General features: G+C 36.9%; 1 protein-coding gene across 1 annotated transcript in view; it reads left to right on the plus strand.

Moving 5' to 3' along the window:
- Positions 1-17,234, plus strand: part of LOC139135013 (lysine-specific demethylase 5A-like) — a 32,794-nt gene that overhangs the window by 1,611 nt on the left and 13,949 nt on the right. Inside the window, 19 exon segments of the mRNA XM_070702174.1 lie at positions 559-636; positions 1,549-1,608; positions 2,057-2,119; positions 2,501-2,569; positions 3,956-4,066; positions 4,532-4,672; positions 5,177-5,294; positions 5,711-5,805; positions 5,808-5,891; positions 6,105-6,263; positions 6,755-6,874; positions 9,414-9,557; positions 9,936-10,117; positions 10,957-11,119; positions 11,724-11,843; positions 12,838-13,032; positions 13,771-13,952; positions 14,297-14,421; positions 16,856-17,006. Coding sequence (XP_070558275.1) covers positions 559-636; positions 1,549-1,608; positions 2,057-2,119; positions 2,501-2,569; positions 3,956-4,066; positions 4,532-4,672; positions 5,177-5,294; positions 5,711-5,805; positions 5,808-5,891; positions 6,105-6,263; positions 6,755-6,874; positions 9,414-9,557; positions 9,936-10,117; positions 10,957-11,119; positions 11,724-11,843; positions 12,838-13,032; positions 13,771-13,952; positions 14,297-14,421; positions 16,856-17,006 — 2,360 coding nt within the window.

Raw genomic sequence — 17,234 nt, forward strand, 5'->3', positions numbered from 1 at the left:
TCAAAGGATTGTGGAGTAAAAACTAACTTACTAGTTAAATGAAAATGCTGTCTCCGTGCACTGTGCTGTGTTGAAAGGTTCTAAAATCATCCAAAAATTGTAACTTAGAATTTCAGTTTCTGAAATACCATCTTTTGAAAAGCCGAACCTTGATGCTAAAACATGATAGGAATTAAGAAACATTTTGAGTGTTCCATTGAAATGAAAATTTCAACCCTGAAGGCCTACAAAAATGTGGTTGTTGAAGAGGAAATCCAAGACCAGATGTAAATACTGTTCAGCCATATCCCTCTATAATGTATACATGTACGATGTAATATGGCAGCCATGATGTCTGTGTCAAGTATTATGGGATAGTTTGTTACCCATTTTGTACAGGCAGAAATGTATGGAAGGGAAAAATTTCATAAATCCATAGAAAAAGGCACCCTACCAGAGAACTGCATATGTTTTGTTCGTTTTTTGCTGAAAAATTGAAGAAAGTGACTGTAATTGTAGTGTACATATTTATCATAAGGAGTCTGAGAACATTTTCTCCATTATTTTTTGTTGTTGCAGGATTGGCAACCTCCATTTGCTGTGAATGTTGAAACCTTTAAATTTACGCCCAGAATCCAAAGACTCAATGAGCTTGAGGTAAGCTGAAAGCTACAGTGTTTTGCAATGTATGCTATTTTCTATAATATGTTTCAAAAATGTAAAAATTATGTTCCTTTTGAAATGTAGATCCACATGAAAGAGATGTTCAATCAGACAGTGTTCATGTACTGATTATTCTTTTGTACCTGCAATGATATTGCGATCACAGAACATTTCAGTGAGACATATTTGATATACACAAACCTTTCGAATTTTTTTCCATGAAAATTATTGATATTAAATTAGGATTTTTTTGTTATTGTATAAGCCTATTTCAAAGCTTGGTTATTGTAATCATTATGATTTGATTTTTTTGTACCATGCATAAAAGGTTAAAGAAAGTGCATGAAATTAAACGTGAAAGAATGCATCTTATTCTTATTATGTGAAGTTTGAAGTGTTTTAGGTGATCGTCCTGTGATATTTGCATACAGCTGGACAGCCATAACAACGGTAAAAGGTATCATGACCTGACCCCAGGCATAATAGTACATGACTGTTTCTTGGACATGTACCAGTGCACGTTTGCACTTTGTGACATATGCCTTAAATAAACATTATCATGGTCTGTTTTTTGTGTGCATCATGCTATTTGAGGGACACTCTTTATTGCCTTGTCTGTTACTTAGGAAATTTTGTATTTAGACTCCTGTTTTCTGTACTTGTCAAGACAAATGGGCAGTTGGAATAATGTCTACAATCGTCATTTGATTTGTGAAAGTAGGTCACACAAGGAAGTATATTGGAACTTAATCCCATATCCAACTGTTTACATGCAAGTTGCAGGTTTGAAAACAAATACTGTCCAATTTGAAATCATAAAGGAACAGAATTATGCCCAATGCATAGTGTTTGGTATGATCTGGCAAGGTATGCAAAGTAATAAATCTGGTCGTGATTTCTTTTCAGGCTAAGACAAGGATTAAGTTCAATTTCCTTGACCAGATTGCTAAGTTTTGGGAATTGCAGGTAAGTTTTCTCGTTTGAAACTTTGAAATACCTTCTCTTTCTTTTAATGCCAGTTTCACTGGTTGATTTCTTGTGTGATTAAAAGTTCAATGAGAAGCTTTACATGTAATTGCAAAGTCCAGCCAAAAAAAAAAATGTACAGAAGTTTCAAGACTTTTGGTTCGTCACATAGCAAGCTATATGAAGATATACAAACACTGTTTGTGTGCTCAAATGTGTTCAAAAAAAGATTTCTTTTTTGATGAAATTGTACAAGCATGTGTTATATATTTTTGTTTGAGTAACAGTGTTATACCTGATGACTTCATGGTTTATTGTATGTAGGTGAATGAATCATGTTGATCAAGGAAGGAAACCAAATTTACCCCAATTATATTTTTGTTAAAAAAGAAATAACAGAAAAAAGTAAATTATGTGAATGGTTAATGTTTTTGTGTGTATTGCACAGGGATACAAACTGAAGATTCCAACGGTTGAACGGAAGACATTGGATCTGTATAATCTAAGCAGGGTATGTTGTTGCCTTGGTTCTATCATTTGCTAACAAGTATACATATAACAGAGGGTATATCTAGAACACTTCATGGATTTATCAATTTTGTTACATGCGTCAGGAAAGTAATTTAGAAAGTCTTGTGTAATTTGTTCTACATGGTGTAATTATATGTGTATTGTTATGCAACGGATTCTGGTATTTTTATGCCAGCTGGATTCTGAAGTGTATGCTTGATGACTATTCCATGTAGCTTGTTGCATAGCTTTAAAATGTTGCAGATTTTCATTTGATATTTGTTTTAATACAATTGATGAAAGTCTAAAGCATACTTTTTGCAAGCGTTATTGTTGAAATACACTTGACAGTATGTACTATTGTATTATGATGCTCATGTAGGTTGTTCATGAAGAAGGTGGATTCGATGTAGTCACCAAAGAGAGGAAATGGTCCAAAGTAGCTCAGAAGGTAAGGGTGCATTGTCAGACCTCTGTCATTTCTGTAAAATACTAAGTGTCTGTCAGTGTCTCTGTACAAGATTGAACACTGTAGCAGTCATACAATAAACAGTTCCATTATTTTTGTGTGTTGTCCAAACCCCATTGATATTGATACATGTTGTGTGACCTGTTGTGAGCTGAAGCCCAGCAAAACCCCTATCATGTTACAATTCCTAACTCTGTGTTCAAAGACCATGAGATGTCTTGAGTAAGCATTTACAATGCCTTTACCAAAAATGACTGGCAGTGTCGCAGATTTCACAGATTTTCCCTTTGTCAAGATACTTAACTTGACAGTATAGAGCATGACAAATTTTAACATTTCTCCAAGTAGCCTCAACTTGTGTTGCAGGGTTTGGTTAATGAATAATTCCTTGTATTCAAATGATCCTAGTGTGTTTCCTCATTACCATAGACTGTAGTATACCTTGTCACAGACAGCTCTGTTGGCTTCTCAATCCAGATGCGAAGCTTTTCCAAATTCCTATGTGTCAGTCTGTTATCGTTTTGTATTGCCACAAAAAATACTCTTGTTGCTGTGAGAGATTTATGGTGGTTGTGTTAACCAAGGTTGTTTTAGGCTGCTCATTAGTAAGCTGACAGTTTTAGTGATATGAGTGAGCAATAATCATGATACTTTGACCTCTTTTCCTTGCAAAATGTCATGACAATTTCCTACCGCACACACTTTCCTAACTTTTGATTTACATGTAAGTTACACGTGTTAATTTGAGTGACATTGAATCAATTCAGCTAATGCCCTTTCTGTATTGTTTTTTATTGACTCAGCCATATATTGAATTAGGAGGCTAGCATATGGTAGTTCTTGTCAGTTTCTGTCAATGGAAATTTATGTCCCTGAATGTGCTTGGTCGTAGGCTAAGATCCCTTGTTTTTGTGACAAAACAAAGGTTATATCTATCTTGAAATAATTTTTCATTATGTGTGTGTGACAGCTTGCAAGACCTTTTTCTAATGGTACTCAATGTTTATACTGTCAGTGAGTGTTATTGAGGTACAGTTTAGTTCACTTTCGGCAGATATCGTATGCAGGAAAATAGCTCCTTGCCACTTTATTTCTGAAAGTTACAGGTTGCTACTTGTATCATGTCAGGGCCCTGCATCAGAAAAATTTCCCACCAAATCATGTAGTCTGGCTATGACAGATTTACTTCAACACAGACTGTGATAGGGGAAGAGAAAATGGACTTAAACGGAGAAACCCAGACTGCAGGAAGAGATGAGCAACTTCTTGTATTTTCTGAAAATATGTATATTGTGTTAAGGCACACCTGATTCATGTCATATGAACATATTCATGAACATATTCCGTATTTTTTGTGTCTCTCAATAGCTTGGGTACCCACCAGCTAAAGGAGCTGGTTCACTGCTCAGAGCCCACTATGAAAGGATTCTCTACCCATATGACATTTTCCAATCTGGTGCACCATTAGAAGCACCTCTAGTAAGTTGAGTATTTTATTTAAAATGATGTACATGGAGGGTTTTCTGCCACATAGGAGAGTATTATTGCAGAGTTTTAGGGAAATACATTCTTTGTTAGGTTCCCTTGCCATGCCATGTCATGTGACTGGATATTATATCAAATTGTGCAACGCGAAACTACCCTGAATAGTTCAACAAAGATATGGCAGAAGGTATTGAGAAGAGGCTTTTATTTTTCCACATCTGTTACTCCTTGATACATACTGATAGTTATAGTGATGTTCACGTCAGGAGCAATGACACATCATTCATTACCAGACTAGTCTTGTAGCTGCTTTAGTCTGACTGCAAGATAAACACTTCTCAACAGAAGAGACACTTTTTCATATAAAGCGTAAAACAAAGAAAGGATTTAAAGTAATGTGATGTGATTAGTGGTGACTCCATTTCCATCTCACACAAGCCCATTACCACTTCTTCTTAGGCTACTCTGGAGCCTAACCCAGATGGTGAAGGCAAAGAGAGGGATTATGTACCCCATGAAATTACATCCAGACAGGCAATAAAGCCATCTGCCGCCACAGTAGGGTATGGTCGCAGAGCCAAAAGACAACAGCCTGCTGAGGTAAGGCTAGGGCAAATATCAACATGTCAATATGGGTAGTGCATTTTGGGTCTGTCATTTAAATTTTATTTTGCACAGAGTACACCACAGTAAATAGACACAAGTGTATGACTATGATTTATGAACTCAAATATAGAGAGGAAGTCTCAACATTGTTCATTCATGACAATGGTAATTTATGTAGTTTTTATGCCGTCTCAGATTCTCAGAAAAGGTCTTCCTACTTGAAGTCTGACTATATTCCTTCTACAAGGACTGTGTTCTGTAACAATAACCTGACATTGTTTAAACAGAATACAAAGTACATTGGTATCTTCAAAAAGTGAACATTGAATTTCTTCAGCGGCAAATATTTTGTTGCCTTTTCTATGTAAATTCAACACTGAGCATGTCAGCAACTCCACTTGAACTGAAGAGAAGAATGGTTTTATAACAGATATAAAATTGACAGGTAGGATGTTTGATTGCCTTTGTTCTAATTCTTTCATGATTTTTAAATTGTAGGACATGAATATTGATATCAGTTCCAACCCTGAATTGAAGAAACTGCAGCTGTATGGTCCAGGACCCAAATTCCAAGGACTTGGTCTGGTGGCAAACCAGAAACGGCATGAAAAGGAAGGTATGTGACCCCTCCTTGTAAACTTTGTGTCACTGAATATGCTGTAGACAATGTTTGTATTATGTACATAAGTAGTCCTTTCAAGATTTGTTGAAATTTAACCATCGTGTTTAGGTGAGGTTTGCAAAGATAGGTAAATGATGTTGGAAACTCAGTGTCAATTGTGTTTACCTCTGTTGGAATAATTTTATTGGTACTCTTAGGGAAACCCTGGTAACATGACTCTGAAGAACCCAGAGGTTCATAACAAAAGCACTCTGAACCAAAGAGCAACAAACTACCTCACATGTATTACTTTAGTTACAGTTGAGAGGTGTGCATTTCATCATCCGTGTGTCTGACTGGGTTAAAAATTTGGTGTCACCTTTGAGTAGCTTATTATATTCAAGTAGTCTTATAATGTGTATGCATAATAGTCTCTTCTTTTGGCCCAGGAGAACTTGATATCAAAGAAGAGAAGCCTAAGATCAAACAAGAGAGAGACACTGATCCAGATTATGTAGAGCCAAAATAAAAACCAAGTCACCTAAGAAAGAAGAAGCCTTAGGTACAAAGATGAAAATGAGAGACAGAACTGGAGCCTTGAGTTGTCAATTTGTAAGTATACAAATGGGTGGAATCCAACTAGCATTAAAATTGATAGTAAAGGCCTTTAATATATAAAACATTCTATAAACCTTATTTATGACCATGTTGTGATCCTTTCTCACTGGCTTAACATTTTGATGATAATTGGCTATTACCGCCATTGCAGATAGCCAAAAATTGAGAAACACTGGTTTTAATTGAATACACTTTTCTTCTTCTCAGATTGACATGTATGTTTGTCATACATGTGGCAGAGGGGATGCTGAGGACTCCTTACTACTGTGTGATGGTTGTGATGACAGTTACCACACTTTCTGCCTGATCCCGCCACTGTCTGCTGTACCTCGTGGAGACTGGAGATGTCCCAGATGTGTGGCAGAGGTAGGTTACTACATACAACAGTACTATGCTTGTATTATGTTCATACTATTGAACAGGTTTGAAGTGTTCAGGGGAAACCTTTTGAAAAGACTATTAACAAATACTAAAAATACAAAAAAACTGGGGAATGAAAAGTCGATTTGTATGAAATTTAGCATGTAAATGAGGAAATGAAATAACTGAAGGTCTTATTTTGAAATGATGAAATAGTTATCTTCAGAGCAATCACATTTGTCACATGTATACATAACAATTTGTTGTACTTTCATGGTAGGGATGTCAAGTTTATCTGTTTAAGAGATGATATTTCTCTTCATAGATTTCTTATATTATTAATGACTGCTGAATACCATAAAGCTTTTGGCAATATGTTGTATAAGGTGAAGCAGATGAAGCCATGAGCACAATTTTGACAAAGGAGTGTTTTCAATCAATGTTGGATGGAACTTTTGTCGAGTACTAATGAGGTTTTTGTGATGTTTTCCTGATAGGAATGCAGCAAACCACAGGATCCGTTTGGATTTGAGCAGGCTACCAAAGAGTACACTCTTCAGTCATTTGGAGAAATGGCTGATTTGTTCAAAGCCAATTATTTCAACATGCCAGTCCATGTAAGTTTTAAAAGTGATTCCAGTTAGTTTTGATGATAGTATCATTGTGAAAAATAAAATTCATGTCGATTGGTATCATTAGATGTGATTTGGTATCTATACTGGTATTTTTGCTGTGACAAGCAGATAGTTGAATATGATGCAATAGCTTCATTTCAAATTTACTTCTGGCATTGTACAAGTATGTGACCTGCTCAGTGTAAATCTGACTTCATTCTACTTCAGAAATTTTTTGTTGAGAGAGCTGTTCTTTAGTGTGTGTCTGTTATGATGTCATTGTATTTTATGTAAATATTATTTCTGCCTGTACTCCAGGGGTTTCATTAAGAGCCGGCAGCCGGCGAAATTGACCGGTTACTCTCACGATTTCGCCGGCTACTTTTTCGGAAATTTGAACTCTTTCATAGCTAAAATATTTTTTACCTTCTGAAATGATACGGACAAGTTTCACAAGCTGTGTAATCAAACTTTTTAATGGCTTTTATGTGAAACAAAATTTAGAAGACGAGCGACTACTATGATCGCCTTGTACTACGATGCAGCACGGTCTTGCGTATACTGCCTCAATAAAAATCGGAATTGCAACGGACGATTCTATTGGCTACCTGAATTGCTGATTCCTATGTGGTGACTTTTATATACGCCAATGAAAACGGGCATACTACACCTGTCGGCCGTTTTTAGCTCAACTCAAAATGGTCGATGAATAAATGAAGACGGAAGCGATCGCAAGGTCAGGCTTCGCTGTACGATCCTCGGTTTTGATGCGGACCAAGAAACAAGAGAAGGATAATTACGTGGATTTAAACTGTTTTCGAAGGCAATGACCTGATTTTTTTCTCACGAAAAAACTTCCCGATTACAGTTCTTATTTTAGTAAGCCGACGTGCGTTGCACTGCGGTAGGCTTAGATGTGAAGGTATATAACCAGCTGGACGTATGATATGTACTGCTTTTTAGGTCTATCGACGCCAATAACAATGTCGCCCAGAGTGGTCACAATACAATCAGACCGCTAAATTCACTTCAAAAACGGTCGTCAGGTTAAATCCAAATGTGAGTTTCCGAACGTACAAATTTTCATATCCTATATCAAGGTTCTTACTTTGCATACCCATATAGTAAAATAACCTTGAGATTCTTTGATTATATTTTTCTGAAATATGGTAATGATTGTCATTTTTATCATTATTGTTATATAAATTATCCTTTTTACCTCCCCAGTGGTACAAAAGTTTTTCGTCTGAAGATTTCCATACCAAACATCATGGTTCTTAATTTTAAGCATAACATTATACATTAATGAAAAGTTTCTCATTTACTGCGCTTAAAATATGAGTTTTTCATCCAGGATGGCATCAACAAGGGGGATTTTCCCCCTTTACCAGAAAATTTCGGGGGGCATTTCACCAGTTCATGTGTTCTAGTCGTAGCTCTAAGGTGTGACTGGCACCATTTCATTGGGGGGAGTGGTCCCCCTTGACAAATAAATTGGGGGTGCCAACATTTCAACAGAGCTAGAGGGGGAATCCCCTATCCCCCTGTCTAGATGTAACACTGTATAATATCATCTACATATCAAATTTATATCATTAATAATAGTGAATTATTATAGTTTACCTCCCAAAAGCATAGAGGCTCTAAAAACGTCAGTTTTCTTTGTTCAAAATATCGTCAACATTACCACATTTTATCATTTTTAATTATGCATTATCATATTCAGGCCTAATCTCCCAGGTAAAATGGCTTTTATAGTATGAACGCAAATTGCCCTGGAACAATTCTCCTGAAAAAACTAGAAATTCAAGGGACTGTGAGCTGTAAAAAGTGAATTTTAGCTCATTTTTCAGGGTTACCGGCCTTTGGTCGGGAGGGGGAACACCCCCTTCCGGACCCTTCCCCGATGACGACCGCTTTGTGGTCTGGCCGCAGCAAGCCGCCTACTTTTCCATCATGGCCCCCTACTTCTAAACTTAATGAAACCCCTGCTGTACTCTGGTCTATTAAATGACATTTTACTAAAAATGTAAATGCATCTTCGTCCTTAAAATATGTACAGTGATAACGTTATTTGAATGTCGTCTATGCTGGAATTAGAGAAGAGATTTTGTAATCTCAATAAAAAAGCCATTTCTTTTGTTACACCTACTGACCTGATATTGTAGGCACTTTTATTGAAATTTGTACAAATTGTATGCAAATTGTCTGGAGAGAACACTGCATATTCTCTGAGATTACATCATTGCAGTAAGTCATGTAACCCTGAATGACCTTGCATAATCATGAACTGTGACCAACTGTTACGACTGTATTCCACCCCTCACTGTGTAGTGTCAGACATCTGAACTCAAGTGATGCTTATTACCCAAAGCTGTCTACAGACTTCTCCAATCAGGACACAAAGTTCTGCAAAGTGTTTGTAGATTTTTCTACACTATCCGAAGCACTTCAGCTATCACCTTCATTACTCCATCTTTATCTTGTGTCTTAGGTCGTAGGTCAAATCACTTTGAAGCTGTACACTCATTCTATTTTTCAGATGGTACCATGTGAGACTGTGGAGAAGGAGTTTTGGCGACTTGTGAGTTGTCTGGAGGAAGATGTTTCAGTGGAGTATGGTGCTGATATACATTCTATGGAGTTTGGAAGTGGTTTCCCCATGAAGAAAACCCCTGATCTAACAGTGAAGATGAGGTAGGCATGTCATTTCTTGATCAGTGTTTATTGTACAGCTACAGCCAAGTAGCAACTGTAATCCACTGATTGTAAATTCAACCGTCAGGAAATCATTATCCCAACGATGTTTTTCTCAGTGACGATGCAATGCCAGTCATTTGGTCATCATTTTAGGTTACCACTAACATCCATACATGAATTTCAGTGAATGTACCACAATATATTTTACTGAAGAACAATATACTGAAGGAGATATGCCATACGAGGGCTTTTGGACCTTTGTGTACCAAGAACTGCTATGTTCTAAGTCGCATTAGCCTGACTGTCAACTTTGAATGATTTATAGCCAAAGTATTGATATAAGTCTCTTACTATCGGATATCAGGTGTATGTAAATTCAGGATGGAATTTGAACAACCTACCAATCCTTGAAAAGTCTGTACTGTGCCACATCAGTGCTGATATCTCTGGTATGAAGATACCATGGTGTTATGTGGGCATGTGTTTCTCTGCATTCTGCTGGCACAATGAAGATCACTGGAGTTACTCCATCAATTATTTGCATTGGTAAGTTGGTTTGCATGTCACAGTTCTCAACGCCTTGTTTAATTTTGTCATGGAAAAGGATTGTGTTGACATAAAAGTTGTTCATTTGATCCAACTGCATAACATACGAATTGCATGATGATGCAAACTCTGTAATATTTTAATGTGTTGATTAAATTCAGTGTGATTTATCAATCATTGATGTACAAATAAGTTGTTAAGCTCAATAAATAAAAATATTAATAAAAAGTATCCACATTTCTATTTCATTTCCCCATGTGTTTGGTATAATGATTTGAATTATTTTAAAAGTCCTTTGAAATGTGCAGTATATGGCAGCATGATTTATTTATTCTGACAAATGAAGCTCATTTAATGAATGTCTCCTCATTATCTGTCTGTCCTTGGATGGGACTTAGTCATTACCATAAAATAAACAGCCTGTAGAGATCAACAGCATGTAAGAATCACAGAAAGAGGTATCAAACACTCAGTTCAAGCAAAACTATATCAACACTAGAATGAAGGTCAGAGGTCCAACACAATGTGTATGCAGAATGGTAGCATCAGAAGAGTCTGGTAAATTGTCATTTAGACAATATACCATCAAGAATGCTGGTCTCACCCCATGGTCTTTTTAATAGGATGGGTAACTGCCATATCTTGAAGTAAAAAAATATTTACTGCCCACTCATTGGATATACTCACTTCATACTTTTACTTCGCAATTGTCTGTTCTTGTTTATATTCCTAAATAGCAGTGGAAATGAAAACATGAGTCATCCATTCAAATTTTGTTACAAGAGCTTGTCGTAGGCAGTATAGACATTGCATCAACTTTGACGGTTATTTTTTGTTAGGGGTGAACCGAAAACCTGGTATGGTGTACCAGGACCCAAAGCAGAAGAGTTTGAGACTGTGATGAAAACTGCAGCTCCTGAATTATTTGAAACCCAGCCTGATCTACTGCACCAGCTGGTGACCATAATGAATCCTACTGGCTTAATGAAAGCGGGTGTACCTGTGAGTAGTATGCGTTTTCAAATTCTGTAATTTGTAGGTATTCTTGTGATTCTAACATTTGTTTGTGATGGTATACATGTCTTTAACTAGGTATGTGACTGTTTATCAAAGTTGGGCTTTCTCATAAGAGTATCTCCTTCCTACAAAACGATTCCAGAATAGTTCAGTGTCAGATCTATCCGAGATATATTGCACCTCTTATGTTGACATTATCATAATTTGTATACATAGGTCAATGTGGGATGTATAGATTTTTGAAGCAATCAAGCTCTCTATGACTGTGCATTGTCACAGCCAATGCTGATTCTGCTTTGCATTGAACATTTTGTTGCTTGGTCTCTCTTATTCATTGAATCTGTCCTTCATGTCGGCTATTTCTGTTAAATTTACGAGCCACTCAGAAACTGCAGAGTGGCAGACTCCAAAATTAATTAGGTACAGCGTTTGTATATTGACGTCTGGTTATGAAATGTATTCACCAGCCAACAAGATTACAACAGTGTATTTTGTTGCAATATATTAAGCCACTTATCCATGCTGAAACTTTATCCAGCTTTACACTGTGTAGCATTGCACCTTTTCCAAACTTCCCCTTTTCTTTCAGATTGTGAGAACCAACCAGTGTGCAGGGGAGTTTGTGATCACTTTCCCAAGGTCATATCATGCCGGATTTAACCAGGGGTACAATTTTGCAGAGGCAGTGAACTTCTGTCCGTCTGACTGGGTAAGTCAAGAGAAAATGGTTTGTTACCTGCATGTAGCATTCTATGGCATTTGGAAACGACTTAAACTTTTAAGGAATTTATCAATCGGTCACTAGCGTCTATTGTCAAAATGTGCCCGCAACATCACACTGTGGTAGAATAATGTTTCTTAGAATCAGCTTCTTAGATACTGGGCTGTTAGGAAAATACATTGTCTTCTTACATGCTGTGTATTCCCAGGGGGGTCCTTGATTAGCATGACTATATGCATAGACTGAGGCTCAACTTAATGTCACAAATCCCTGGAGAATTGGTACTGATTGAATCCAGGGTAGCTTTTATTGATGAAATGGAAACACTGTGCATCAAATCCTAGAAGTGTTAGATTGGATTGAGTATACCTGACAGGAATGGTACATTTGTTGTCACTGTCTGTTCAACATCCTGTTTTAAGTATCTTGTTCTATTATTTCTGATTGTTGTATCTATCAGCTCATCCTGAGAATCTCAGTGTTATGCATTGTCCGTGGTAATCATTCTCTGTTGTGCCCAGTTTCATGTATGGGGAAAGGGGACTCTAAACATCAAAGGTTATGAAAGATATTTGAAATACTCAAATATTATTAGTGTGGCAGACACTTCAGAAGCTTCAGTTACAGTAAAAAGGAAAGAAATGAGTGTCCATAGTTTACTTGTGATCATAATAAATATTTTTGGTAACTGTTGTCACAGAAGACAATGTAGGTTGTTTTTCAAGTGCAAACAGGAAGAGATCTTCTTTGTTCAGTAATAACTGCTTCGTACATTCTTTTATAACTTTCTTTTGAATTGTACATATAATTACTGATCCCAGTCTGTGCAATTCTTGTTGTTAGAGCACTTCAGACTGGTGTACATTTACACCATGTGTTTGCAGTCAGACAGATACCACAAATGGTATGAATAGTATTGTCTCCTGTGAATTGAGGACACTGTTCTCTTTCTAAACAATGGTGTCTTTGTTTCATATTTAAGCTTCCAATTGGACGGGAGTGCATAGCTCACTACAGATACCTACACAGGTTCTGTGTATTCTCACATGAAGAGTTGGTTTGCAAGATGGCGGCTGATCCTGACAGTTTAGATCTCAGCATGGCTGCAGCAGTGCACAAAGAAATGCTTGCCATGGTTGAAGAAGAGAAGATGTTACGAAAGAAACTGCTTGAAAGGGTAAGCGCACTCAACCATTATTGAATTACCAGTATCATAAATTATTATGACAGACCCAAACCGTTGCTGCAAGTTGTAACATGGTTTCGGACTAGTCTATTTATGGCAGTTCAAGTTATTCATTAATTTTTTTTACACAATTTACCATACAATGCCTGACCCCTCAATGTTTGAGGTGTCACAGACAGATAATGTGTGACCATTGTTGTTGTAAACCCAGGTTTTTACTCTAGTACTGAGTATTTTTAAACTGCATGTGTTGTTTGCACATTTGTGTTGAAATATGCTGTATGATAACGTCCATCATCATAAAATATGCATATTTCAGTATTCATGAATAAACTTTACATAAATACATGTTATTAAATATTCCAGGCACCAAATGTGATAATATTGAAATGCCATTAGCTGTATCTTATTTGCATTTTTTTGATACCATGGTTGAGAGTCAAATGCAAGTTATGCAAAAATGCGTACCAAAGCGTGACCATCAAACATTTTTCAAACATAATTTTCGAGATGCACCTCAAATATGATGGCCGCAAATATGTTTAAGCGCCTGAACTTAATCAACCAAATCCATTGCCAAGGTGAAATAATGACATTTTCAACGAAACTACTAGCCTGGTAACAGGAGTCCAAAACATCTCTCCAAATATTGGATGGTGTTTTTGGTATGTTAAATGCAAAAAGATACAGCTGATGGGGTTTAACAACAAAATGGCATGTTCATTACAGGGTACCACTGAAGCTGAAAGAGAAGCTTTTGAACTACTGCCAGACGATGAGAGACAGTGTGATCACTGTAAAACAACCTGTTTTCTGTCAGCTGTGACTTGTCCATGTAGCCCTAACAAACTTGTGTGTATCCACCATGTAGAGAAACTGTGTAGATGTCATCCATCAAAGCATTGCCTCAGGTCAGTTACAACTGCTGTTCTTGCTGCTGTAGGTTATGACCAATGTATTTCAACTGTAAAGTCAAAAGTTTTGTTATATTTGCACTGTAGTTGGTGTGATATACCTGTCTATCTAAAGCATTCATTTCACATACGATGTTTTGATTGCTTTATTACATCTCAAAACATACAGTTGAGGCACTTAAGAATCTGCATGCACTGGAAATAACGATTTCTTTTCTCCTAGTTGAAAAGATGTTTTAAACACATAACAAGTAATAGGAAATTTCCTATGCTGTATATGAACTACTTGATAATACTTGGACTACTATCATTATACTCAGAAGTATAACATTTCCTTTTAGGTATCGGTACACCCTTGATGAGTTACCAGCAATGTTGCACAGGCTTAAAGTGAGAGCCGAGTCCTTTGATAACTGGGCCAATAGAGTAAGACATGCACTGGAAGCCCCTCTCAACTCCAAACTTGGTAAGAATGATAATGCCATGCATATGGGGAACAGACATTTTCCCAAAAAGTGAAGTCTAGATCTACGATTTCATTTCAGAAAAATGGGTTGCTTGTATAATGTACATTATTTGCGTAGGAAGTTATAATTTCCGGTGAGGGTGATGTCCAACATATTATCAGCTTGGTGAACCAAAAAATCAGTATTTTCACTGCAAGTGATGAAGAATGTCTGTGCTGTCAACTAAGCAATATCTTAAACTATGCCCTGGTTCTTTGGGCAATGAAATAGATGTCAGTTGAAGTCTGTACACTCACAGTGTAGACATTTACTGCACAAGTGCCAATAGAAATTGCTCTGAAACGTGTTCTAAATTCCTGCTGTTTCATATGTCTCTAATTGTTGCTGTCTGCCATTTTACCCATCATTGAATGTGTAATGCCATGAGGTAGCATAGCATAAAACTTACTGCTATGAGAAACAGTCCTGTCTTCTCAAAATCACGTGAGGTCTGTGTTACATAACTGATATAGAGTTACACTGCTATGCTGCACATGAAGAAGTACATCTGTCTTGTGTGAGTGTAAAGTTAGAATTCATCATTTCAAACGGTGATGTACAACTATTAAATCGTGTTATTCAAATGCCCACTGTGCTCTCCCTGGCCTTTCGAAATTGTTAGTAAATTTACGAATTGGGTTCAAAAAATATTAGTAAGCACAAATTATGTTATTCTGAACCACCAACTTTCAACAAGCACTTCTGGTACTCAATAGATGATTTTAAGGGAATAGAAATGATGAATGATTTCATTAAAGACAAAAGAAAATGAAAAATCCCTTTTTAGTTTTTTTGACAATGAAAACTCATATTTTGATACGCATTTTCAAAAGATTTATTGAATAACACAGTACATCATGGGTCATGAATGCTTGTAACATTGAAATTTCTTCCTTGTCTCAATAAAGTGTGTAATTTTGGTCAACGGCCAATGAATGTTATTCAATTACTCTATCTTTAGTACACAACATAACATGTTCAAGTATATTGTGACACAAATCATAACTCCCTTTGTGTGTGTAGTCAGTGGTTGATGATTATATATATTAATTTATGAAGCGGTCATTAATATTATCAAACATTATCAGTGTTTGCACAAGTTTTAGATGCTAGAAAATCTGTCCCTGTTTTTCATATTTGGAAAGCTCTGTTACTTTTAAAGTATGCATGTCATCCCATAGGTACTAGGTGGTGCCTCTATAGCTGCAGTCATTATGCCATGTTCATCTCTAAAATTCTTTTTAAACAACCACTGATCAGAACATTTGGCAGTCTGTGGTTTCGCACAAATTTTGTCTCATCTCAATCAAATTTAAGTACGCAAACTGAGACTGGTGATCCTGCTAATGTTTTCTTAGAGACAGTTATACTTTTAAAACGCTGCAGATGATCGTCATTTATTTTTTTGTCTGGATAAACTTTTTGGTCATGGGACTGTGCACAGCATTTTCTCTGGATCATAGAAAACTATCAGTATTCATAACATTTGCTGAGACAGTTTCTTGTAAAATATTTTGAAGGAAACCTATTAAAATTGGCAAGCTGACTGAAAAATTCAATTTGCAGATCGTCAAATGACAAATCTATGACATCTAAGATTTCCGGCTCGCTTCCACCTCCATGCACACAAAAACACTGTGCAGTACATGTTCAACCATGCGTGGCCCGGACTGCAGTTCTGCAGTAGTTCGACTGTCTTTCAGGCTGACTGTTCTTGATCTCTTCTAGCTCGGCGGTTTCATTGTTTCGTATTTTTTTCATATCAGTTGCCGTTTTTATGCCCAACTTTCTTTCCCAACTGGATACTATCAATCCAAAGTATTTGTAACTGCCCGCTTCCCTCGATCCGCTTCAACAGTCCACTCGGAGAGTTGACAGCATGTGAGTGTTTGGGTGTCTCGAAACTACCGTAATGGGGTGATAATGCATGACACACCGCTATGAGATTACAAGACCCGGGGATCTTGAAACCTTTTCGCGCATGCTCACGTTATTACAGGTCAAAGTCCAAAGCCAGCTATCACCATGTGTCGATGCGCTGATGATAGGGGCAGCGTAGGTTTTGAAAGACGAGATATGCCAGTATTTCCCCGGAATTCACAATCTTGACCGAAAATCAGGCTTCAAAAATAGCAAAATCGTTCGTAAATGGCCGATCGGGCATTCATTTTTTTTCGTAAATTTTCATTTTTGTTCGTAATTTACGAAAGTTACGAGCGACAGCGAGAGCACAGGCCCATCAAAGTAGCTAATAAAGATGTTGTCATGGTTAATAGATAGTCAGCTCAAGCAAACATAGACTCCATTTCTTCATACCAACAGCAGGTACTAAGGTTATGATGGGCTCAATGTTTAGGTAGATGTTAACCAACATGATTATTTTGACATTTATAGATGTGATGGATTTCAAGCACATGATACAAGAAGCAGAGGAGAGGAAATTTCCTGACAATGAATTATTGCAGAATCTGGTCTCAGCTGTGGGTGAAGCTGAAAAATGTGCCAGTGTGGCTGTTCAGCTTGTGAGCAAGAAAGCAAGGACAAGGTATGTCCCAAACTTTGTTCTTCTCCCTCACCGATACCCTTATGTGAAATGAATGGACTCATCAGTATGAGATATCTGATCCATTTCATAAAATGGACAAAATCAACATTAAGATTTCGTCATCTGTGGAAATATTCCATTTGCCTGTTGTCATGCATTACATCAAAATAATATATAATGATCAAGACCTTTTGATCTGTACAAACCTTTGATAACAATGATGGTTAT

Source organism: Ptychodera flava, chromosome 6 (assembly GCF_041260155.1).
Source record: "Ptychodera flava strain L36383 chromosome 6, AS_Pfla_20210202, whole genome shotgun sequence".
NCBI classification, from domain to species: domain Eukaryota; kingdom Metazoa; phylum Hemichordata; class Enteropneusta; family Ptychoderidae; genus Ptychodera; species Ptychodera flava.